At 48.7% G+C, this 26,657-nt stretch overlaps 1 protein-coding gene across 1 annotated transcript in view; it reads right to left on the bottom strand.

Annotated features, from left to right (window-relative positions):
- SLIT1 (slit guidance ligand 1) overlaps window positions 1-8,809 on the bottom strand; it is a 169,413-nt gene extending 160,604 nt beyond the window's left edge. The window contains exon 1 of the mRNA XM_065894433.1: window positions 8,388-8,809. Within this exon, the coding sequence (XP_065750505.1) occupies window positions 8,388-8,584 (197 nt within the window). The 5' untranslated portion in view covers window positions 8,585-8,809. The remainder of the gene's footprint in view (window positions 1-8,387) is intronic.
- Window positions 8,810-26,657: the final 17,848 nt, after the last annotated feature.

Here is a 26,657-nt window from a genome sequence, read left to right as displayed (position 1 = left end):
GCAGTATGCAGGCCTCTCACTGTTGTGGCCTCTCCCGTTGCGGAGCACAGGCTCCGGACACGCAGGCTCAACGGCCATGGCTCATGGGCCCAGCCACTCCACAGCATGTGGGATCTTCCCAGACTGGGGCACGAACCCATGTCCCCTGCATCGGCAGGCGGACTCTCAACCACTGAGCCACCAGAGAAGCCCTGGCAGACACCATCTTAACCAAGAGATCAAGGTTAACATCATCAGCAATGACACATATCAATGTCATCTACCCTCTGATAGGATGCTCTGGGAAGGGCACATCACCTCCGTGGCATTCTTGCCAAAAATGCATAACCTCAATCCAATCATGAAAAAACACCAGAGAAACACAAACCGAAGAGCAGTCTACAAAATAACTAGCCAGCACTTTTTACAAATGTCAAGGTCACAAAGAACAAGGAAAGACTAAGGAACTGTCACAGGCTGAAGAAGACTAAGGAGAAATGACAATTAAATGCAATGTGGGATCCTGGATTGGGTCCTGTAATAGAAAAAGGACATTGGTGGAAGAAAACTAGTGAAATACAAATGAAGTCTATAGCTTAGCTAACAGTATTGTACCAATGTTTATTTCTAGGTTTTGATCATCGTGCTATGATTAAGAAAGATGTTAACATTAGGGGAAGCTGGGTGAAGGGTGTATGGGAATTCTCTCTGTACTATTTTGGCAACTTTTCTGTAAGTCTAAAATTGTTTTAAAATAAAAGTTTTTTTTAAATTTTTTTTAAGAACAAAAATACAGCAGTGATAGAAAAACTGCTGTCAGAAATCACAGTCACCATAACCAACTGGTCTCCCCACCACCAACCAGTTGGTCTCTCCCTCCATTTATTGTCCATACCAAAGCCAGGAAACAGAATATATTAAAACACCATTTTGCACTTGTTACTCTCCACTCAAAACCCCTGGAGGCAAGTGCTTAAAGGGTCTTGTCAATGGGACACGGGAGCACCTTGAAGGGGTCCCACTGGTCAAATGTGGGACACTCTGAACATCAAAATAATGTAGTAACATTATTACAAATTATAACCCAATGAATAAAATAATAATCCACAAGTCCATGCTGTTACAAACAATCTTTCTTACAGTAGAATACCAACTAATAAATAGAGAAGACATGGTGGAGTTACAAATTTCTCATCAGTGGAACCAAAACTAGTGAATGAAAGTTTGATGAGCAGGATACTTACATGGCCTGGAAGTATCTCCATGCAAGTCAATTATTAATAACAAAGGGGAAAATAGTAACTTTTCAGCAGAGAAGCCTGGCCAACACCAAATTACCAAGTAATCAGAGCTAAAATCACCAACATTGGGACAAACTGACATCTCGTGTCTTCTGACGTGACCCACTGAGAAGGGCACAACGTTGCTTATTTAGCAATCCTGCCAAAAATGCATAACCTGAACGCAATCATGAGAAAAAAGCAGATGAAGCCAAATTGAGGGACATTCTACAAAATAACTGGCCAGTATTCTTCAAAAATGTTAAGGTCAAGAAGAACAAAGAAAGGCTAAGGAACTGGTCCAAATTAACAGAGAATAAAGAGCCATGACAAGTAGATGCCACCTATGATCCTGGACAGAACTCTGAACCTGAACAAAACAATAGCTACAAAAGGCATTACTGGCACAATTCATGAAATTCTAAAATGAACCACGGAGTAGATAATAGTATTGTATCGACATTAAATTTTCTGATTTTCATAGCCTTATTGTCCTTAGAAAAATACACACCGAAGCTTTTAGAGGAAAAAAGTTATGCCTCCAATCTATTCTTAAATGGTTCAAGGAAAAAAGGTGTGTGTGCGTATAATATATGATAAAGCAAAGGGGGAAAAATATAAACAATTGAGTCTGGATAAGGGATATACTTTTGTTGCAACTTTTCTGTAAGTTTGAAATTATAACAAAATTTAAAATTACAGTGAACACAAGGAATCTTTTTGGGTGATGAAAATATTCTAAAATTGAACTGTGGTGATGTTTGCACAACTAGATTTGTTAAACATCACTGAATAGTAAAAAAAAAATTAATATAAAAGTTTACACACACACACACACACACACACACACACCCTCGGATGGCTCCCCATTCCCCAGCCACATGGCCTGAACCTACCCGTTACTTTAATCTCCTCTCTCAGAACTCACCAGCACAAACGTTCACCCCACCAGCTGGATCTCCTTCCCAAACATACGGCACTCACTTCTGGATGCCCCCAGATTCCCTTGCCCTGGCTTCACCGCTCACTCACCTAATTCCTGCCCAACCTTCAAGGCCCAGTTCAAATCCCACCTCCCCATCACTGTAGGGATACATCTCCTCCTCCATGTCTCACTCCCATCTCCTCATCTCTAACATTGATGGAGTACTTTCTACGTGCCAACGTTATTCTAACCACGCTACATGGACAATTTCATTTGAACTCACAGCCCTACAAGGTAAATGCTACGTTGCTCCCATTTTACAGATGAGAAAATTGAGTCACTCATGAGTCAGCCAAGATCTCTCAGGTGGTAGTTGATGAAGGCGGGATTCAAACAGGGCCATTCTCACAGCAAAGGCTGTGCTGGTTGCCACCCTGCTCTACGTCCCCACGGGCATCCTTACACATTTGTTCTTTCGCAGACAGACCTTTCTCCCCACCAGGCCGCAAGCTCCCAGAGGAGCGAGTCCATACCCTGGACCTCTGCAGACACTTCGCACATGGCAGGTGCCCCACAGCTGTTTGTCCACGGCAGGCTGGAATCCAGAGAGAAGGGGAGGGAGTCTCGAGCTCAAAAAACGGAGCCAATTCTCCACCCCGAGCACAGCCCAGCTCCCTGGCTACTGCCCAAGGCCCGGCCGTCATCTGCTCTGGGTAATAAGTATTTGTATGGCGATAATTACAGCATTTGGGAAGAAAATCCCATTAAGCAAGAGCCCTGCCGAGCTGCTAATGCCGGCACAGAACTGAGACAGCAGCTCCGCCAAGCTCCCGTCTGCTCCCAATAACGCGGGGGCTGCCTGTCCCCGCCGCCCTTCAGCCGGCCCCCAAAGAGCACAGCCGCCCCTGCTGGCAGCCGCGGGCAGCTTGGGCCACCGCAGCCAGCCCCCTGCCCCCGAGTGGGGGCACCGCAAAAGGGGCAGCTCGGTCTCCGTGTGCCCCAAGGATCCCCGGGGATCCAGAGCGCCCGGTGGCTGCCTGATGAGGGAAGAGAGAGCAGGGCCATGCTGGGATCCGGTCTTGAGTGGCACCCAAGTTCCTTTCACAGCCCTGCAATTCTCTGTCACCTTAATAACAATAATAATACTACCATTTACTGGGCACTTGCTGTGTGCCAGGCCCAGTACAAAGTGCTTCTCCCAGCATCACCACATTTAATCCTTAGGACCGCCCTCTGAAGCAGGTCCTGTCATCATCCCCATTTTATGGGCAAGGAAATGGGGGCCTGAGAAGTCACACTTTCCTCCAGAGCACTTATCCCAGTTTGCAGTTACGTGATTCTCCTCCTATTGTGTCATTCATCTCCATCTCTCCTGCTGGACCAAAACTCGGAGAGAGAGGCGCGGTTTCCATTTCTGTCCGGGACTATTCATTCGGCACCATGCAGACCTTCAAGAGACAGCTATCTGTTGAATGAGTGAATTAAACCCCATACCTTGCCCAAGGTCCCCCCAGCTGCTGAATGGCAGAGAGGGGCTAAAAAGCCAAGCAGTCTGGCTCCAGAGCCATCCACCCTGCAGAGACTCCCCGCATGACACTGACCCGCGCCTTGTCTCCAAACCCTAAGGGACGCGGGACAGTCCAGGGAAGGAGCATTCTGAGAGCCAGACCCCAGCTTGCAGTCCGGCCAACACTCAAATGCTTGCCCCCCACTGCCCTCTCTCCTGCCCCACCTGAACCCTCAAGCCTTTAGCCTGAGCTTCTCAAATAGTAAAACTAAGAGTCACAAAGCATTTTCACACACACAGAATGAGTGAATCCTGGCAAAAACCCTATGAGGTAGGGTATCACTCTCCCCGGAGGCAGACCACCCACCATGTGCCAAACACGCCTGCAGGCCCTCTACATGCATGCACTCACTTAGTCCTCACCATCAACCTGCAACCGTCATCCCCTTTTACAGATGGGGAAACTGGGTCTCAGGTCACATGGAGTGGCAGCACCGGGCCGTACCACCAGTCACTCAGAGCCCAGCAATAAGCCCAGTGCACCTGCTACTAGAGACACGAGCTTCACCAGGAGGCAACTCCCCCTGCACCACGTGCGTCTCTACTGCCGGAGCCCATCGAGTCCTGCTCAGAGAGCCCAGGCCGGCCAGGCCCCGGTGGCAGACGTGGCTTCTGTCTGGCCCTCTGACCCCTCTCACTACAGCCACCATCCAATCAATGTTTGGAATTCCAACCAGGCTCCCAGACAATCAGCCTGGGGGTGCCTTGGGCAGCCTTCCTTGGTCGAAACCACCCACCCGCATTGAACAGGGCCTCCAGACTCAGGGCTAAGCTGGGAGAAGGCATGGGCTTCCCAGGCCTCAGCAGCGGGCAGGGAGCTAGGGCAGTGGACAAACTGGCCAGGAGGCAAGGGGACATACCGAGGAAGGCAGGAGTGTAGGCCCCCATGGCCCAAAGAGCAGGAGAAAGTGCTGGACCTGGAGGCAAACAGAAGCCAGCAGGCCTCCCAGGGCCCTCTCTCCATCCTCAGGCCTCTCTCCTCTCTGCATCCTGCACCCACAAGGGGCATCCGCGGCAAGTCTGGAATACAAGTGTCCAGGGTGGAGGGGAGAAGTGGTGTCCACACACACTGCACTCTCTCATCACACTCTCCTAAACACTTTTTTAAATTAGAAAAAAAAAACCCAACTGAAAGGTCCTTGAGTGGAAGAAAAAACGATAGTGGCCATGGCTGGGGCCCTCTGAGTCTGGGCCCTGCAAAGAGACAAGCCCCCAGGCCTCCTCTACCACACTCCCAACCCTGCACTGGACTTCAGTTGTTCCACTGCAGTGAATTACTCAGCATCCCTTTCCCACCCGCCCAACAGCCCCACAGTCCCTCTGGCTGAACCAATTTCCTCAACAGCTCTGGAGCCTGCACAGCCTCTTCCCAGAAGGCCCTGCAGCAAACCAGTGACAATTTCTTCCCACTTGGGGAGACGGGCTGGACCCGGAGTTATGGAATATATGATCATAAAGTTGCTGGGCCTCACAGGCTGCCGGAGAAACTGCCCAGAAGACAAAAGGCGAACGAATGCACAGCTGCGGTCTATAAAAATTTCACAGCCTCGGAAGAAGCCACTGTTTCAGGCTCTGATACTGCACGACACCCATATTGATTAGACAGAGCATATGCCACAGTTATTTTGAGCCTGCTCAAGGCCTCTTTTCAGGATGTTCTTTTCCTCTTCAAATGGCTCTTTCACGGCCTGCCTGTTGAGAAGGCGGGCTCCCTCTGCTTTCTCCAGCCTTTCCCAATCCAAGAAGTTTCGCACACAGCAAAGGTCAGACCTGATGACTTACCCCTGGATCTGAACCCTGAAGTCTCTAAAGGAAAAATCCAGATAGAGAAAGGCCTTCCTGACCCTTCCCAACCTTCCCAGTCTCAAATCCCATCACATTCCACTCCACAGCATGTTTCAGACCCAGGGCAAAGCTGGTCCATTCTCCCAGCAGGCCGGCCACACTCCCATCTTCAAACTTTTTGCTCCTGCATGCCCTGTCTGGGCTGCCTGCCCTCTCTACTTGGCCAAATCCGACCCAACCACTGTTGAGTCCCAAAGTACCTTCATAAAATGGTCCATCCTCTGGAAGCTCCTTCACCCCAGAAAAGGGCTTCTAATCCCAAAGCTTCCTCCCCACAGCCCCATTACACTGCCAGAGCTTACAGTTAGGTGCACCTGCCCGGTCCTCTCAACTGTACATCCCTTCAGGGCAGGGACTTGCTCACTCCCAGCTGGAGCCTCAGCACCCAGGGCAGTTACGGGCTCCACAAACACTTGCTGAATTAAGTAACAAGACTCTTCTCCTGATCCTATTATAACATTGGCTCTCAGCAAGCATCATAATGTACCAAGAACTTCCCATACATTACCTTCAGTCCTCACAAGAACCAGAGACCTTACGTATCAGCAGCCTCATTTTCCTGATAGAAAGCAACTAAGGCTCAGAGAAGTTAAGTCACTTGCCCAAGGTCACACAGCAAATAACTGACTTTATACCAGGAAATTTCACTTCCATCTCACTCTGATTGCAAAAGAGCTAGAGTTCATCAAAGTCAAAACAGATACTACCCTCAAAACTAAAGGTGGAGAGAGAGCAAGAAATGAAATGATTTCAAAATTCAGATCCAAAAGCAAAGGAGAGGGGCTAAAATTCTCAGACCTAGGCTGCTACCAGGGTAACAGCTGCAGGAGAAATGCCCCGAGGACAAGGCAAAGGAACAGAGATGAGGTCCAGAGGGAACATGGAGGGTGACCCTGCAGTCTCAGGGGTCCTTTAGACAGATTTCTGACCCTCCGTCCCTCTCCAGGGCCACACAGGATCCCCAAGGAATCTCTGTTTGTTCCAACTTCTCCCCATGCAGTGCCACAACACACACACACACACACACACACACACACACACACACACACACACACACTGATTCCCATCTAGATTGCAAATTTTCCGAAACCTCCCAGGGAATTTTTCAGTCTCAGCCAAGAAGAGTCTGGGGCAAACGTGCTAATTGCTGACCTTGGTACGGAGTTTGATCCAGGAGACAGTTCTTCCCAGGGCCAGATTTCTGCCTCTGACCAGCTGAGAGTCATGAAAATACGCTCAAAAGTTCTCAAAATCTGTACGCCTTTCCTGAGAGCCACTGCAGGGACCCAGGAGTGTGAGAAGAAGGAGAAGGCAGATTTCAAAGGGGCCAGCAGCCTCCTCCGAAGTCCAGCTCAAAAATCCCCCAAGGCAGCCACCTCCGCAAGCGGCACAAAGGCCCTTCATGAGGGACTTCCCAAGCGGCGCAGTGGTTAAGAATCCGCCTGCCAATGCAGGGGACACGGGTTCAAGCCCTGGTCCGGGAAGATCCCACGTGCCACAGAGCAACTGAGCCCATGAGCCACAACTACTGAGCCTGCGCTCTAGAGCCTGTGAGCCACAACTAGCGAAGCCCATGGGCCTAGAGCCCATGCTCCGCAACAAGAGAAGCCACCACCATGAGAAGCCCTGCACCATAACAAGAGTAGCCCCCGCTCGCCGTAACTAGAGAAAGCCCACACGAAGCAACGAAGACCCAACGCAGCCAAAAAATAAATTAATAAATAATAAAAATTTTTGAATAAAAAAATAAAAGGCCCTGCATGAGACCAAAAATCTGCACACACAACCCATGTACACGGGCTCTCCCAGGCTCACACTGCTGAGGTGACACCACAGAGACCAGGAATTCATGCAGATACACATTCTACAAGAGAATCTGGGAAAACAAATTATATATGTCTATAAACACACACACATGCTAATCCCACCCCCCCCCACACACACACACACATTCTACAAAATTTGGTGAGTCTAGAAAGGGCCAAGTTTTCTCAAGAATTTAGAAGTGAGTGACAACAGCGTAAGAGAAATGATGGTTTTTATGACTTATCATGGTCAATATCTTTAACCTCGTACCTCCCACTCCAAGCTCCCGACCTCTCAGCATTATTTACGGGCTCCTTGTCCAGGTCATAATCTACCCCTCTCTGTGTGCTGAATGTAACATACCCCAAGGCTCAAACCCAAATCCCTCAGGTCCACTGTCTGCCTGGGTTGGGGATGGCTGGATGTGTAGTAGGGAACAAATGCCTCACATCTGGAAGGAAAAAATTCTAAGACTCTGAGGCAAACAATGGGGAGAAAGGGGGAGACCAGGACCTTCAACTCCATCCCATCCTGCTGCCCATCACCAGCCTACAAGCCCTCAGAGCTCAAATGCACACCTCCCACTCAGAACACAGCCCAAGCCCCATGTGCCCAAACGGAGACATGGTGCCTGCTGAGTGTGAGCTTCCCTCCTGGGTGCCAGGAAGGCTTTCTGGCACCAATTCCCAGACACCCTGGAGAAATAAAGTGCTGGCGCAGTGGGAAGGCCTGCCGTGCTGAGCGCAGGATGCAGGTGTGAGGATGGGAGCTGGCAGCCCCGCGAGGGCCCTCTGAATCCCAAGAAAGGGAAACATTGGCGCTCCTGGCTCCTGGCTCGGGAAGGACCCTGGCAAGCACTGACTCATTTATTGGCTGCAGAGCCCAGGCCCCTACGGTCCTGCCCCCACCTTTAGCCCTGAATTGCATCGGGGTGGGAGGGCAACCTCGAGGCTCCCCGCGGGCTGCGGATGAGGGCCATACTCACAGGCGCTCCGTGTTCCGTGGAATGTTCTTGGGGACGGCCTGCAGCCCCGTGCCGTGGCAGTCCACAGTGGTGCCAGTGCAGGTGCAGAGGGCGGGGCACGCCGTGGCGCCCAGGCGCCACGCGGCTGCCCACAGCAGCAGCCAGAGCTCGGGCCGGACAAGCCCCGCCGAGGGCCCCCTCCAGGTCGTCAGCGTCATGGTGCCCGCACCGCTTCCCGCTTGCTTGCCAGACGGCAGGAGCCGCTTACCATCCCCGTCCGGGGTGGCCTCCAGGTGCAGTCCCGGGGCAGAGCCACCGAAGAGACCGCGGGTTTGTACGCTGCGCCTTTGAGGGCTGGGTGGCACCTTGCTCCTCCAAGCGACGGCGCCTGTGCGCGGACGAAGGGAGGGCGCCTCGGGCGGAGGGCGCTCGGCTCCTCTCCGGTTTCTCGCGGGCTGCGTCTCCCTCCCTCTCTCCAGCTCCCAACTGACTACTGCGAGGAGGAAAATGGGCAGGCCCCGCGCGCGCACGCACCCCGCGCGCACACACACACACACACACTCACACTCACACCCGCACGCTCGCTCCCACCCAGCAGTCATCCATCAAACGAAAAGCACACAACCAGAGCCAGACTCCTCCTCCCCTCCCCGCCCCCGCGTCCCGACGACCACTCGGCTGCCGCTGCTAGCAGCTTACACTTTCAAAGGTGGAACCTCCGAGAGCGGGCAGAGGCTGCGGGGGGAAGGGGAGCACACAGTTGGACCCGTCAGGTCGCGACCCTCTCCAGCTCTCTCTACACACACACACACACACGCACACACACAGAGCGAGGATGCGCACACTTAGACGCACGCACCCGGCTCCCGCAGTCCCAGCTGCTGGTCCAGAGAGGGGGGAGGGGATCTTATTTTGCTGCCTGGACCCCTTCCCCAGGCCACAGATACGCTCTCCCCGACGGCTGAAACGGTTCTAGGGCCCCACCAGACTTGCTTTTTCAATTCTTGGTGAAAGGAAGCCCCGAGCCCCAGGTGACCTCTCCAAGCCACCTACTTCACTTAGCCTGGGACCTTGAGGGTGGAACAAGAGCACTGGGCGGAGGGGGCTGGGGAGTGGGCGGTGCACCAAAGCCCTCGGCCCAGCAAGCCTCCTCCCTTCCCTCAACGCAGTCTCTGACAAGATGGCAGCAAGCCCACTTCTCCAAGGGGAGTGCGGAAGTTGACTCCCCCCAGAGTGATAGTGACCCTGATTTGAACAGTTGCACAGCCGGGAGATGTTATTTCTGCCCATCGGGCTACCCTGGCTTCCCAGAATATCAGTGGGGTTTGGAAATTCAGCAGATACCCTAGTGTGCTCACACCAGGGTTCCTCCATTTGTGACAGGTGAAAACAGATGAAAACGAATATTCAGTCCTGTCATGAAAGGACCACTGAGAAGACCAGGAAAGGGCTTGAAGAGAAGCACCACAGGCCACCCACATCAGACCCTGGGCTTTCACAGTCCTCTAGGCAGGCACTTTGCTCACTGTAAGACCGATATGGTCATGGGTGTGAACAGGAAATCCAGGTGGAGAGAGGATTGACCTCAACCCAAAAAAGATAAGGACCTCTGCCAAATCAAGGAGAGCTGTGGTTTGTTGGTACCATAGGACCCATACATTGTTTGTCCATCAGTTGGGGCCCCTGTCAAGGTTGCTTAGAGCCCAGCAAGAAGAGTAGTTGAACAGGTCAAGAAGCACTTCGAAGTCAGAAAGAGAAAAACAAATACCATATGCTAACGCATATATGGAAACTAAAAAAGCAGTACTGATGAGCCTAGTGGCAGGGCAGGAATAAAGACGCAGATGTAGAGAACAGACTTGAGGACACGGAGAGGGGGAAGGGTAAGCTGGGATGAAGTGAGAGAGTAGCATGGACATATACACACTACCAAATGTGAAATGGATGGCTAGTGGAAGCTGCTGCATAGCACAGGGAGATCAGCTCGATCTTTTCTTTGTGACGACCTAGAGGGGTGGGATAGGGAGGGTGGGAGGGAAGCTCAAGAGGGAGGGGATATGGGGATATATGTATACATACGGCTCTTCACTTTGTTGTACAGTAGAAACTGACACAACATTGTGAAGCAATTATACTCCAATAAAGATGTGAAAAATATAAAATAAAAACTTTTGGGAAGATGGAAAAAAAAAAAAGAAGCACTTCCCCTCACAGGTGGTGGCTACCTGGGTTTCTCCTTGGGAAAAAAACCAGAAGGAAAAGGTGGCTGGTCCAGGAGGTGCCAGGGGTAAGCACAGCACACTACAGTCTGTCAGAGCTGGTGATGTGGTACTGAAAGACCCCACAAGATTAAAGCTTCCTCACCCACCAGGTACCAAAAGCCTCAGGGGTTTTCTTCATTTTTCTTTTCCATCTTGATGAAAAATTTGCAGTGTCTCTACTGTCATAAACAGATAGAACCGGGGCCAGTACGTCATAACTAATGTGGCTGATTTTATGGGCTTCTGACAGTTCTTTTGAAAGTTTTCACAGTTTTATCTATGACCTCTAACTAGGGCCATGGGTCCTGGAGCACCAATTCAATGACAGTTCAGGGGGAGGGGGCTTTCTCAGGAGTCCCTGTGCGGTGTGATCTTAGGGAACCCTTCTACAAGTCAAGCCAGGGCTGCCTGCCGTCTACAAGGGCCTCCTCTCCCCTCTCCTTCACGAATTCCTTCTGCCCCGCCACTCCACAGGGCGCTCAGCCCCTTTCCTCTCCCTGGTCCTCCCCAGCTGCCTCAGGCGGAGTTAAGTCCCTGAGCCTGCTGCTCTGTTTATCCCCTCTTAGCTGGAGCTCTGTTTACACATGTGGCTCCTTCCCTGACCCTCCTCCTGGGGCAAAGCCTTCCCCCACTCCCCACCCCTCACGGCTTCCTCATCTCCTCACTTTGGCACTTAACCCAGCACCTGGCATTTAATAGGCCTGTCACAGCCAGCACTCAGACCGTCGAAGGCATCTGGTCTCCAACCTTCGGCTCCAGCGGTGCCTCCCTGGCCCCATGACCTCAGAGGGCTCCTCGGAAGCCAGGACCCATGTGGGGAGGACGAGAGTGTTGATTAATGGGCAACATGCCCTGGGGGCTTCAGACTGGCAGGGTGGAGGAGAAGCAAGAGGGGTGGGGGGGGGGGGGGCCGGGCTGGAAGATTAGCTCTACCAGTGACTCCGGAGAGCCAGCCGCTGCCCTAGAAGCTTCCAGACTAGGATGGACAGTGAGTCCCAAGCAGGCCTTGAGCCAAATTGTCACCGCCTGGCAAGGCCTGGCCTTTCATTTAAAGGGGAGAAGGAAGGAGGGCTCCTCAGAGCCAGGACAAAGACTCCCCCTGCCAGCCCATCATGGGAGGCCCTGCCCCAGCAGCCGGGCAGCTCCCCAACTTGGCTCCCGTCCCCAGTTCCTCCACCCCAGAACCTGGCCGGCTCCCCGACTGGGGAAGCAGATCACCATGAATGAACGCAGCTCATTAACGTTCCCAGCACATTTCCTCCTTAAACAGCCACCTGACCAGCAACACCCCTGCCATCCCACCCCCCTTGCTTTTTCAGCTTCCTCTCGCATGCCCCTCCCTCTGTTGGATCTCCCTACCCCCTGCCTACAGCCGGGCCACCTGCTCCCTCTGCACGGGTGGGGAAGAGGCAGGCCTGTCACACTGCTTCTGCCAGGAAGGCCCCTCCAAGCCCCGCTCTGCCCACTGGCCACCAGCAGGGCGACCCCCCAGGGGAAACTTGGGGCTCCAAGCCAGGGGTGTGAGCCCCCTCTGCATCCCCTCAGCGTCACATGCTCAGGACTTGAGGAGCCCCTCCTGCCTGTGACTCAGGGAGAAAATGCCCTCCTTCCAGCCTTCTGTACCACCAGCCCCTCTGGAGCGCAAGAAGGTGGAGAGCCTGCGTGAGGCTCACCTTGGTTTGGATTTCCAAACTACACAAGGCAAGAATGAGACAGAATGCCTGCTATTTGAGCATTCATTGAACACCATTTATTGACTATCTATGTACTATGTACATTGTACTGGGACTCAGCAATTCAACAGGGAATACGAATGGCCCCACAGTGAGCTGACGGTCCAGCAGGGGAACAGAAAGAAAACCCCACTCAGCATGATAAGTTTGGTAACGGGGAATGCGGAAGTGCAGAGAAGCCAGAGTGTAGGACACGGGGTAAGGCTGGAAGACTCCCTGGAAGAAGAGGCAGTTGAGCTTAGTTTTGAAGGATAAATTGGCATTGGCGGGCAACAAAGAGGAAGAAAGGCCTTCTGGCCAAAGAGAACTGCGAGAGGTAAGGCACACAAACAGCAGCAGCATCTCAGTGGCAGAGTTGCAGCAAGTTCTGTAAGGCTGGTGCACTGCAGGGGGTTCAGGTGGGGAGTGATGGCAAGAGGTCAGAGAGCTGATGCGGGCACATCCCAGAGGCCCTGGTGCAGCCATTCTCTGGTTTATTGGGCTTTCAGAATCTCCTGGCCTGTCCCTGTACCCAAGCACAGGCCTATATTTGTGTGTGCTTGGAATGCACTATCCCTCAAATGAGAGACAGTGGCTTCCAGGGAGGGGACTGGGTAGTGGTGGGGGGATAGTTTCAGCACATGTCATTGTTGGTGTTGTTTTCCTACTGTTTGGATTTGTTTACCTGTGTAGTATGACCTAACCCCCCATTACCACCTATACATTGTTTTAATCCCCGGGGATGCTTATTATAAACGCCTATTCCTAGGGGCCACCCAAGCCTTTAATCAGCATCTTCACTGTTAGCAAGCTGGAGGGTGAGGCAGTATGATGCTGACGCAGGTGGTTCCAGAAACCATGCTCTAAGAATCAAGGCCTAGTGTGCTGAGTTAATGAGTTTGCACTTGGACCTGAAAACTCTGGGGAGCCATTGAAGGAAGGGGCCTGGCAGGAACAAAAGGTCTGAGGCTTGCCTGCCTCCCTCCTCCTCTCCAGCTTCCACACGCTTTTAGTGAGGATGAGACACATCAAAGAGGAAGATAGCCACAGGGGAATGGACAGGGACAACTGGAGCCAGGTGACACTGGTTACACTAGCTTCAATCGCAAGATGCCAGAGCTGGAAAGAGATTAATAAATGATCAAATCCAAACACCACTGACCAGCTGGTGGCCCAGAGGCAACCAGCCTAACCTCACAAAGGAGTTGCAGGGGTGAGCCGTGAATGAGGCTGGATCTTGCTCTGCTAGGCCCACACCTGGGTAGAACCCAGCATCCACTCCATCCTGGGCTCTCCTCCTGACCCTGTCACTCTCACAGGGACTGAGGAAGCAGGAGTCCCTGGAAGGTCATAGCAGCAGAACTCAGGATATTTTAGCTTTCATCTCTAACCCCCTTGATGTACTCAAGTTTGAAGGAGGCTGGACCACTTCAGGCTGTCAATGACAAAGCCTGAAGCTGGGACACACTCCTAGACTTAAGATCAGTGGCCTTTATAGAAGCCACCATATGCATCCAGGACAGCTCTGGCAGATGAGAAGCACCGGGGGCAAGAGAGAAGCAAAGCGGGGAGGGGAAGAGGGAAGAGGAGAGAAAAGGGGGAGCAGGGTGAGAGTCCGTGCAGACAGCAGTTTGCTCACTCACTCATCAAACATTGATCGCTCACCAACTGTGAGCCAGGCTTCGGGAATATAAGAGATTTTCGCTTGGGGTTCATCGGGCTTCTTGTATCTGGTTCATAGTTTTTATCAAATGTGAAAAGTTTTTAGCCATTGTTTCTTCAAAAGTTTTTATATTCCCCTCCTCTCTTTTCTCTCCTTTGGGGACCCCACTGACACACATATTAGGCCACTTGAGGTTGTCCAATAGCTCACTGATGCTATGGTCATTTTTTTTTCTTTTTTGTTTTTTGCGTTACGCGGGCCTCTCACTGCCGTGGCCTCTCCCGCTGCAGATCACAGGCTCCAGACGCGCAGGCTCAGCGGCCATGGCTCACGGGCCCAGCCGCTCCGCGGCATGTGGGATCTTCCCGGACCAGGGCACGAACCCGTGTCCCCTGCATCGGCAGGCGGACTCTCAACCACTGCGCCACCAGGGAAGCCCTCCGGTCATTTTTATTTAGCCTCATTTTTCTCTGTGTTTCATCTTGGTGAGTTTCCTTTGCTGTGCTTTCACGTTCGTTATCTTTTTTTTGGCGTTGACTAACCTGCTGTTACTCCCATCTAGTACAATTTTTATCCATGACATTGTGGTCTTCATATCTAGAAGATCTATTTGCGTCTTTCTTTTATCATCCATGTATCTTCTCATGTTTCCCTCTACCTTCTCGAGCATATGGAATACAGTCATAATAGCTCTATCTGTGAATTCTATTATCGGTATCATTTCTGGGTCAGTTTTGATTGATTCCTTTTTCTCTTCATTTTGGGCCATATTTTCCTACTACTGTGTATCCTGGGAATTGCAGACTGAATGCCAGACATTGTGGATTTTACCTTGTAGGGTGCTGGATAGTCTTGTATTTTTAAAAACTAGTGTTGGGCTTTTTTCCAGAACAGAGTCAAGTTACTTGGGAACAATCTGATCTTTTGAGGCTTGCTTTGAAGCTTCTGAAGGCAAGACCAGAGTAGTCTTTAGTCTAGGGCTGATTTCCCCACTACTGAGGCAACACTCTCTGAATACTCTACCCAATGCCCTGTGAATTTGGCGGCTTTCTGCTCTGGCTGGCATGAACACCAACTCTGTGGGAGCTCCAAGGATGGTTCTGCACTGGGGGTGGGATGGGGCACCACAGGGAGGAACCATCTGGAAATCCCTGGTCGCTCTCTCTCGCTCTCTCTCTCTGTGCAGCCATTTCCTCCCCCCTCTCCCCTGAGAACTCTAGCCCCCTCGGCCTCCTGAACTCTCCCCTTCGACTCTGCCAGGTTCCACCTGGGTGCCCCTCTTGCTCTGTGGCCTGGAAACCCTCTCCGGGCTGTAAGCTAGGGGACAATTATCACCACACTCGTTTTCCCTCTTAAAGGAATCATCATCCCATAAGACCAGTTGTCCAATATCCAAAAGCGGTTGTTTCATATATTTTTGTCTGGCTCTTTAGTTGTTTAAGGTGAGATGGTAAGTTTGGCCCATTGCTCCCTCTCGACCAGAAACAGAAGTTTGTGAGAGACTTTTAGCAATCCTCTGTACCCTCCAAACACTTCCAGTGTGATGTGGAGAGAGACGCAAACAATCACATGATTCTGACGAGTGCCCTGAACTGGCCAGAGAGGAAGTGGCCTCAGCCTCGAGGGGCTTCTTTCAGTTGAAGAAGCACCTCCCACCCTCTGTGCGTGACAGTCCCTACGCTGGATGCCCTTCCTGTCATTCTCAGCCTGACTGGGTCCTCCTCATCCTAAGCAGCACCTCCTCAGGGAAGCCCTCCCTGAGCCGCTTAGGGGTTAGGTCAGCCCCTGCCCTGTCGTGTGATCTCCTGGTTCCCTGCACCTCCCCTCAGAGCACGAAACTGTCATTTGTAATTACTTGTTTATCTATCTCTCCTCCCGCCTGGGCTGAAGCGACAGGTTTGCATCTATCTTGTTCCCTAATGCCTGTTCAGGGCCTGGCACATGGAAAATGTGGGGAATAAGTATTTTTTACTAAAGTGTAGGGGCGTCATTCTGGAGAGGGGGGATCTTGAGAATAAAGGTGCAGAAAAGTCGGAGCAATGAAGAGGCACATTTGTTCCTTGGGGTGGCACAAGATGGAGTGGTGGGGAAAGAGTAGGATGCTGAGGGACGGGAGGCCAGGCTGAGACCCTGGGATGTTATCCTGGGGGCATACATGAGCCAGTGGGCAGCTGCAAATGGTCAGTACATGACACAGGTTGGGTTCCCTGGGAAGAGCCTCTGGGTTGGAGAGGAGCTTGCAGAGTATTTATTAGGGAATGCTCTCAGGGTCGCTGCCGTGGGAGGGAGGGGAAAGGGCATGGTCGGGCAGAGGGCAATGCTGAGCTGTGATGCTGTTTCAATGGCAGCTTTACAGGAAGTACTGAAGATGAGATGAACCTCTGGAGCTGTTCCAAATGTGGCAAGAGTGCTGGGCCTTTATCCAATGGCATTGACCAGACTGGACGAGGGCTGCCCCTGGAAGGAGGTGTAACCTTGGGTAAGGCAGTATTCTTCAGCTAAGGGCGAGGGCTGACAGCTGATGGCCATCCTTGGGCAACTCCTCCAGCAGCTGGGGGATAAGTCCTTCATTTCTGGAGGCAGATCCAGGCACTGCATTGCAGCATCCACCACTCCACCTGTACCAGTAGCATTTATGGGGCAGTAGGGGGCCGAGGGGAGCCCACAAGAGGGACAGCTAACTTAAGAGGCCAAGGAAGACTTCCAGTACTGAATAAAAGCAAAGATCTAAAGGATGACTAGGAATTAGCCAGGCCAGCAGAAGTGAGGGAAGAGTGTTCCAGACAGAGGGAAAAGAGTAGGAGACGGCCCAGAAGCAAGAACAGGCACAGGACGCTTTGGCACGATTGGAAGAAGATTTTTCAAGAGGGCGATGAGACTGGGGTGGTAGTCTAGCAGAGGCAGATCCAAAAGGGCTGAGTAAATCTGTTAAGGAATTGGGCTGAATCCTGAGGGGACTTGGAAGCCACCTGGGGGCGTTAAACAGAGGAGTGAGATATGATTGCTTTTCTCTCCTCTGCTAGTCCTCTGATTCAGCCACTTCTGCCTCCTGTGGCATATGGGAGAGAGAAGGCCTTGTTTGGAAGCACATCGTAAACCCTAAACACCCACATGAGAAGGAGGAGGCAGCCTTCTCTATTGGAGCCAGGCTGCAGTCCTCCAAAGTCCAAGAAAATGACAAAAATTGGCATCTGGGAGCTCATTAATCCCCTCGTGTCTTGGAGGCCTCATCTGTAAAGAATAATCCTAACAGCTAACACTTCCATTGTGCCTATAAATTCCAAGGGCTTATATTTCAAGAGCTTTGCATACTAAATCATTTAATCCTCCCAACAAACTTATGAGGTAGGTACTATTTTTACAAATGAGGATGTCAAAAGCACAGAGAGGTTTAGAGACTTACCCAAGGTCACACAGCACATGGGTGGCAGAGGTGTGATGTAAAATGGGGATAAGATCCACCTCCTAAAGAGGGTGTGGGAATTAATGGAAAGTACCTACAAAAGTGTCTTATGCTGTCCTGGCATGTGGAAAGTGTGTTCTTTTCAAAAACACCCAAAACTCGTAAGAGTTTTAGGTTAGGGAAAAGGTCTGTCTAGAGAAAATTCCTTCGACAAACACTATATAATTGATTTTGTAGGACTGCCTTCTCTCCTTTTTCCTCAGCTCCTTCTGCAAATGATGCTTTCTGGGTCTGCCTAGCAATGTAACCGACACAAAGTCCAGATATTCTTCGAGCTTTCCTTGTCTTCATAGACCATGGGTGGGGTCTTCTAATCTCAAATGTAGTAATCCTCAAACTGAACAAAAACCTAAGTTCAGCAGCTCATAGCCTAAAAACATTAAATGCATTTCATTGTAAATCTAATTTCTTTTTTAAAAAACACCAAAATGGTAACATCATTAGAATTATAGGTGATTTTTAACCTCTTCCTTTATACTCTTCTCTATTTCCCACATTTTCTACAATAAACAGCCTATAAGCAAAAAATTTAAACATTATTTTATAAATAAAAATGTAATTACTGGGCTTCCCTGGTGGCGCAGTGGTTGAGAGTCCGCCTGCCGATGCAGGGGACACGGGTTCATGCCCCGGTCCGGGAAGATCCCACGTGCCACGGAGCGGCTGGGCCCGTGAGCCATGGCCGCTAAGCCTGTGCGTCCGGAGCCTGTGCTCCACAGTGGGAGAGGCCACAACAGTGAGAGGCCCGCGTATTGCAAAAAAAAAAAAAAAAAAAAAAATGTAATTACTAAATCTGTAATTATTGCCTGAATAAAATTACCACTAAGCTTAATATACCAAGTCGAATGATTTTATGAGCAAATAAATGCTAAATAACACATTTTACGTTTCTGCACTGACAGAGCTGCTATAGATCTGCAGAGGGTGCTTAAAAAATAAGTGATGTCTTGTATGAAATATCTAGAACAGGCAAATTCATAGAAACAGACAGCAGACTAGAGGTTACCAGGGGCCAGAGGGAGCGGGGATGGGAAATTACTGCTTACGGGGCAGTTTCCGTTTGGAGGGAAGAAAAGTTTTGGAAATAGTGGTGATAGTTGTGCAGCATTATGGGTATAATTAATACCACTGAATTGTACACTTTAAAAATGGTTAAAATGGCATTTTAAACAATTTTTATATATTTACCACAACAAAAAATAAGTTATGGCTCAGTTAAGGGAGAAGATGTGGCCCAGAATGCCCTGTCCTCCCGCTGGTCCTTGTCTCCTGCTGCCCAGGATGGGCCCAATAACTGATAAAAACAATAATGATCACTAACAGGGACTGCCACCCAGAGATTAAATAACTTGCTCACCATAGATCACCCACAGGGTAGGGGATTTGGACTTGAACGCAGGCAATCTGACTCCAGATGTCACACCTTTAACCACTTCTCTGCACCCCACCTGACAGCACTATCTGCTGTACATGACATGAATCATCGGCAGGTAACCCTGCAGGGGAGGTGCTGTTATCCCTACGTACAGACAGAATCCGAGGCTTAGAGCGAGCTGCTTCCTGGGTTATCCAGCTGGGTGCGGGAGCGGGGGCAAGGCTGCATTCTCAACCCCCGGCCGGTGGGTGGGCTCGTGTCTGCAACGGCCAGACGACGGTGTAAAGGACCCATTGCGAGTGGAAACAACCTGCGCGGTATTTAAACTGTGAGGGACTAGGGGAGGGGGAGTAGGAAAGGCTTGAAGGGGTTTTCAGGGAGGGCAGGACAATTTTTTAAACTGATTTAGGCTGCTTTGCGCTTCTGCCAAGCCAGTTTGTGTCCTTGGAGGGTCTCTCAGCGTCTTCAGTGAACATTTTTCAACTGGCCTGGGCTGGCCGGGGCAGTGGCCTGGCACCTAGGGTCCTGAGAGGGCTCAGAGACACTTGCCCCCTTTGGGCTCTGCCTGGCGGGAAGCGCATGGGGCGCTGCCGTGGGTTCCCAGGGCAGAGAGAAGGGCGAGGGAGGCGGGACGTGCAAGGGTGGGGTGGGGCCGTCTGGCCCGGCGCCTGAGGGTGGGGACGTCTGCTAAGCGGGTCTCGGAGCAAAGCGAAACCAACGGCTTTTGTTGGATCCAGCAGAACAGCGCCTCTGGACGAACGGGGGTGGGAGCGGGCGGCACAGAGCCCCTCTGGGAGATTTGAGGCACCATCTGCGTGAGACTGAGGGCACACTTGCACCCAGGCAAGCTCCGGGTTGGTCCAGCTCTATGAATAAGTCCAGCAGCCCAGCCATTCTGTCCTGTTTCCCTCGGTGGGGACAGATGCATAGCACTGCAGCATAGCACAGTATAACACTTCTCCAGAGATAAGCATTGCAATGCCCCCATTTTACAGGTAAGGAAGTAGAGGAGAAGTAAGGGACCCAGGTCACGAGCTGATGGGGACAGGGGAGAAATGCCCTCTCCTTACCTCACCACAATTTGTATATTGAGAGTGTGTCTGCCTTCCCGCCTATCTAATCAGCTTTCGTGCCATTCATGTTTACAGTCTAGCACCCACCCCGGTACCTGGAACTTAGTAAATGCTCAATAAATGTTTGTGAAATTAAGATGAACTGGGATAAGAAACTGAGGTCCTCAGTCTTTGAGGAAAGACAAAATTTATAAATCCAGGAATAATAACAGTTGTTCCCAGCCAGAGCAGCTCGAGTCTGGATAAATAGACCCGACCCAGCTGTCTGGAGAGGGTCACCCAGGCAGCTCCACTCCTTTTTGCAGTGAAAATAAGTTCTGCTGCCTCCAGCTGCCCACCCCCAGGGGCTTCGGGTGAGAAAATCACCTGAGGGCTTTGCCTTAAAACCTTAGAGTTGGAAGGAAACTTCCATAGCCTCTATTTCAGTCTATGTAATGTTTTCTTAAATTATTTTCGTTAAGTTCATTCAATTCATATTTATGTGCATCCACCATGAACAAGGCCCTGTATTACTGAAACAAGAAGTATGATCCTTGTTAAAATTAGAAGCAAGTTTATAAGTCAGGAGTTTTCTACAGCCGGAAGTATTTAGTCAGCAAACACAAGCCTTCAATACAAACTGTACATACAGCAGCAATTATTTCAAAAAAAACAAAGAGCTAAGGTTAAAGATGTCATTTTTTTTTAGAGAAATTATTTGCTTCTGAATGGGAAAAAACAGTTTCCAGGCACAGAGAAATGATCAGTGGAGTAGGGAGGTATCTCAGGCCTTTTATAGACAAGGTCAGCTCTAGGACAACTAACCGGGAGCTGAAGATTTGACATGTGGCAAAACAAGCCTAGACAAATCCCTGAAAAATCAGGAAAGAATTAGAGGGAATTCAAGAATTATTCAAGCCTGCAGAAAACAAAGCTCAATTAAGTAATTGAAAATAGGAAATATTGCAAAAATATGAAAATAGTGAAAGGTTAGAGGATGAGCTGCCTGGTTGTATGGGTGTTGCTTTTCTTTAAGTCTTGCTCCTGATATCATACCTCAGAGTCAGAGTCTGAGTTCAACAGCTCCCTGAGGGAGACTGTTCATATTTGATGCAATTCAGTGCTTTGTGAGTAGAAATACAGCTAAACATTCATGTACCCTATGATCCAGTAAGTTCTCTCCTGGAGATATAGATATAGATTACTGTCTTAGCTTTGGCAGCTATAACAAAATACAGTAGACTGGATAGACTGGGTGGCTTGAACAAGGCATTTTTTTCTCACAGTTCTGGAGGCTGGGAAGTCCAAGTGCAAGTGGTAGAAGGGCAGGTCCCTCTTCCTGGCTGCCTTCCTGCAGTATCTTCACATGGCAAATAAGAAGGTCTGGTGTCTCTTCCACTTCTTGTGAGGACACTAATCCCATCTTGGGGGCTCCACCCTTATGACCTCATCTAAACCTAATTGCCTTCCAAAGTCTCCACCTCCTAATACCATCACATTAGGGGTTAGATCTTCAACACATGAATTTGGGGGGACACAAATGTTCAGTCCATAACAATACCTAACAAAAATGAAGGGTGTAGTCCACCAAACAATGTATACAAGAATATTTATAGCAGCCTCATTCATAATAGCCCAAGCTTGGAAATGACTCAAACATTCAGCAACAGAATGGATAAATACATTGTGGTGGATCCACACAATGGAATAATGAGCAAGAACAAACCACACGGAAACATGAATGAATCACACGGGCATTATGCTGAGTGAATGAAGGTAGATACATGAATACATAATGTTTAACTCAATTTACATGAAGCAAAACACAAGCAAAACTAATCAATGGTGATAGAAATCAAAATAATGGTTGTGTTTGAGAGAACAGTGACGAAAAGGGGCATAACAGAGACTCTGGGCTTCTAGAAATATTCTGTATTTTGATCTAAGTGGTGGTAGTGTGCGTGTGCGTGTGCGTGTGAGTGTGTGTGTGTAAAAATACACCAAGTTGGGACTTCCCTGGTGGCACAGTGGTTAAGAATCTGCCCACCAATGCAGGGGACACGGGTTCAGCCCTGGTCCGGGAAGATTCCACATGCTGCAGAAAAACTAAGCCCGTGTGCCACAACTACTGAAGCCCGCGCACCTAGAGCCCATGCTCCACAACAAGAGAAACCACTGCAATGAGAGGTCTGAACACCACAACGAAGGGTAGCCCCCACTCACCACAACTAGAGAAAGCCCATGCGCAGCAACGAAGATCCAGCGCAGCTATAAATAAATAAATAAATAAACTTTAAAAAAAAGAAACACCAAATTATACACTTAAAATTGTGCTCTTTCTGAAGGTTATACCCTAATAAAAAAAAATCATTGCTATCAGGGATGACAAGTACATGGTGGGCTTGCCCATTAATTGTCCATTAATATTAATTAACCACCATACTCCTTTTCGTTGAGCTCAGCACCAGAACCATTCTCAAGTCAGCACTCCAGCCAGTCTGCTTTGAGACAAAAACAACTGATGCTCCTTCATGTATACACAAGTATCTTAATTAAGAGAGAAAGTTTGATGCTATCATCTTCAATTTGCTTCTCCACACTTTGGGGAAGTCTGGTGGCAGGCTCCCTAAATTCCAGGCTCAGTTCCCAGGAGAAAGTGGCTTTGGAAGAGCAGATTTGGAAGCTGGAGAATGAGGGTGTGAGGGGCACACAACTGGGAGGAAGCCCCCTGACTGAGGGCTGGGGGATTAACTCAGTACCACAGGTTAACAGTGGGGCCCAGCCAAGGCGAGAATTTGACTGAGGCCCACTTTCTACCACATAGAACAAACTGGTCTTTCTCTACTAGCAGAGAATGAAGGAAGAGGAGGGAGGGAAAGGCTGGACTGCAGAAAATAACACCCTCTTGATTTACCCAAGGTCCTCTGGCAGCTGGAAACGTAGCCGCCATGTCAGCAGCCACCCCAGCTCATCTATGTATTTTCAGGGATGCTAACTCTTCCTGTTCACTCTTCACAGCTTACAAAATCTTCTGCATCCTCTATCACACAACCACGTGATCCGGACAAAGTGGAAATACCTCCCCTCCCCCTGGCATTTGAGGTTTTAAAACTGAGGTTCAAAATGCTGGAGAGGGTGTGGAGAAAAGGGAACCCTCCTACACTGCTGGTGGGAATGTAAATTGGTGCAGCCACTATGGAAAACAGTGTGGAAGTCTCTTAAAAAACTAAAAATAGCACCTGTCACATGCAGCACGTTCGTGGGGAACCTGGTGCAAAACCATTTGTAGACGATCTGCTTCTGGGTCAGGGTTTCATACGTAGCAGAGCAGCTCCCTTGCTGTGAGCTATTGAAAGTCATCCCTCAATACAGGGTTTGTTAAAAAAAGGGAGGGGGGGTGAATTTTTTAAAAACTAAAAGTAGAGTTACCATATGATCCAGCAATCCCACTTCAGGGAATATATTCAGAGAAAACTATAATTCGAAAAGATACATGCAACCCAATGTTCATAGCAGCACTTGGAAACAACCTAAATGTCCATCAACAGATAAATGGATAAAGATGATATGGTAGATATATATAATGGAATATTACTCAGCCATAAAAGAGAATGAAATAATGCCACTTTCAGCAACATGGATGGACCTAGAGATTATCATACTAAGTGAAGTAAGTCAGAAAGAGAAAGATAAATGTCATATGATATCACTTATGTGTGGAATCTAAAATACAACACAAATGAATTTATTTACGAAACAGAAACAGACTCACAGACATAGAAAACAAAGGGGAAAGGGGGTGGGGAGGGATAAATTAGGAGTTTGGGATTAGCAGATACAAACTACTATATATAAAATTAATAAACAACAAGGTCTTACTGTATAGCACAGGGAACTATAATAAACCATAATGGAAAAGAATATGAAAAAGAAAATGCATATATATGTATAAGTGAATCGCTCTGCTATACACCAGAAACTAACACAACATTGTAAATCAACTATACTTCAATTTTAAAAACTTAATTAATTAACTAAAAGAACAATGATAAAGACAAAAAAAAACAAACCCTGAGGTTCAGAGATATTGTGTAATTCATAGACACCCTGCTAACCAAGTTACAGATTCAAGATTGAAACCCAGGCCTGCCTTACCCCCAACCCAGGCTCCTTCAGTTTGAGTTTTTATTTTTCATCAAAGCTGTACATGCACAAAAATGGTCATATTCAGGGACTTCCCTGGTGACGCAGTGGTTAAGAATCCACCTGCCAATACAGGGCACACGGGTTCGAGCCATGGTCCAGGAAGATCCCACATGCTGCAGAGCAACTAACTCCATGTGCCACAACTACTGAGCCTGCGCTCTAGAGCCCGCAAGCCACAACTACTGAGCCCGTGTGCCACAACTACTGAGCCCACGCGCCTAGAGCCCTTGCTCTGAAACAAGAGAAGCCACTGCAATGAGAAGCCCGCACACCACAACAGAGTAGCCCCCGCTCACCACAACTAAAGAAAAGCCCACGTGCAGCAACAAAGACCCAACCCAGCCCAAAAATAAATAAATAAAAAATAAATAAATTTATTTTTTAAAAAAGGTGGAATGCTTCTAGAAGATTTGTTATGAAAATAGCAGGTCCCGCACCTCCCGCCCTGTTTGCCTTCCTTGGAGCCAACAACCTTGACCTCTTCAAGCTGATTGATTTGGAATTTATGTCCATAATGTATGGAAAATAGGTTCACACCATGTTGAATCACTGTGGGGTTTCAGCACACTGAGAGCACAGAGAAGATCCTACAAGCTTCCAGAAAGAGTAGACATAATGTCACCTACAAAGAGCTGGAAATTCGAATGGCCTTGATCCTGTCAACGGCAACACTGACGCACAGAAGGCAGTGAAAAATACCTTCAAAATTCTCAATGAAAATGATCCTCAACTTAGAATTCTATACACAGCCAAACTATCAATCAAATGTGAGGGTAAAATAAAGACATTTTCAGATATTAAAGGTCTCAAAATATTGACTTTTCCTGTACCTGTTCCCAAGAAGCTTGTAGAGAATACCCAATCCCTTACAAGTCACCTTGCATTTTACTGTTAGTCCTTTTCTGTTTTCCCTACTCTTATAGGTCTTAACACCTTTAAAAAATCCTTTTTCTGTCAGTTTAATAGGATTTTAAGAGAGAAAAATCAGGCGGACTCAATCAATTACCATTACCCAGAAGTTCTCTGCTCTTATTCATTTTCATAAGCAATAAACACTTTTTCAAACAAAATCTTATGCAAAAGACAAATATCTAAGACACATGAAAGCCATACATATTGCACTGGTTGTAGCATGGTTTCTCTCCATTGGCTAACTGTTAAGAAAGTTGCTGCAGCTAATTAATGGAAAAGGAATGATCGAATTAGAACAACACTATTTTGTACCCATAAATTAATTAATGGATCTAGGCATTGTGTATCAGCTGCTGTTAACATCACCCCTACAGCACACACACAAAATGATAATGAGACATTGTGTGTCTTTTGATGAGAGAACATGCCACCACCTGGAGTTGCCAAAAAGTCAAAACCTGAATCGATCAAGCCTCTGGATCCAGCTATCAATTTACTAGAAATACAGAGGACAGAAGGATACACTGAACTGCATCATCAGTGTGCACTCCGCAAAATCCAGACTGGGCAACATCGACTGTTCGAATGCCCTGGGTTCCTCAACACATAAATTAAAAGAGGGAAAAAAGGGATGGAGGAAGAATCTTTGGATTAAAAGAGATTTAAAAGATATATCAAATAAGAAAGTGGGTAAGTGCACACCCATGTTCATAGCAGCACTATTCACAATAGCCAAGAGGTGGCAACCACTCAAATGTCCATCAACGGACAAATGAATAAACAAAACGCTGCACAGACGTATAATGGAATGTTATTCAGCCTTAAAAAGGAAAGAAATTTTGACACACACTACAACATGGATGAACCTTGAGGACATTATACTAAATGAAATAAGCCAGTCACAAAAGGACAAACACTATGATTCCTCTTGTATGAGGTACCCAGAGTAGTCAAATTCAGAGAAAGAAGGTAGAATGGAAGTTACCGGGGGGTGGGGGGTGGGGAGAAACTTGTTGTTAAGCGGGTAAAGGGTTTCAGTTTTGCAAGATAAAAAATTCTAGAGATTTGTTGCACAACGATGTGAATACACTTAACACTGGTGAACTGTATACCTAAAGATGGTTAAGATGGTGAATTTTATGTTGTTTTTTACTACAATTAAATTTTTTAATTTAGTTTCCAAAAATTTTGAAATTTTTTGGGCTTCCCTGGTGGCGCAGTGGTTAAGAATCCGCCTGCCAATGCAGGGGACATGGGTTCAAGCCCTGGTCTGGGAAGATCCCACATGCCACAGAGCAACTAAGCCCCTGTGCCACAACTACTGAGCCTGTGGTCTAGAGCCTGTGAGCCACAACTACTGAAGCCTGCGTGCCTAGAGCCCGTGCTCTGCAACAAGAGAAGCCACCACAATGAGAAGCCAGTGCACCGCAATGATGAGTAGCTCCCGCTCGCCACAACTAGAGAAAGCCCAGACGCAGCAGCAAAGACCCAACGCAGCCAAAAATAAATTTTTAAAAAAAGAATTTAAAAAAAATTTTTACTACAATTAAATTTTTAAACTTAATTTTCTTTAATCTGCCATTTAACTTTAATGGCAGATTAAAGAAGGTGCCTATGGTTGATTATATTATATAGAAATGCAAGGAA

The sequence above is a fragment of the Phocoena phocoena genome, chromosome 16 (genome assembly GCF_963924675.1).
Source record: "Phocoena phocoena chromosome 16, mPhoPho1.1, whole genome shotgun sequence".
Lineage (NCBI taxonomy): Eukaryota > Metazoa > Chordata > Mammalia > Artiodactyla > Phocoenidae > Phocoena > Phocoena phocoena.
This window is presented reverse-complemented; position numbering and strand designations above follow the sequence as displayed.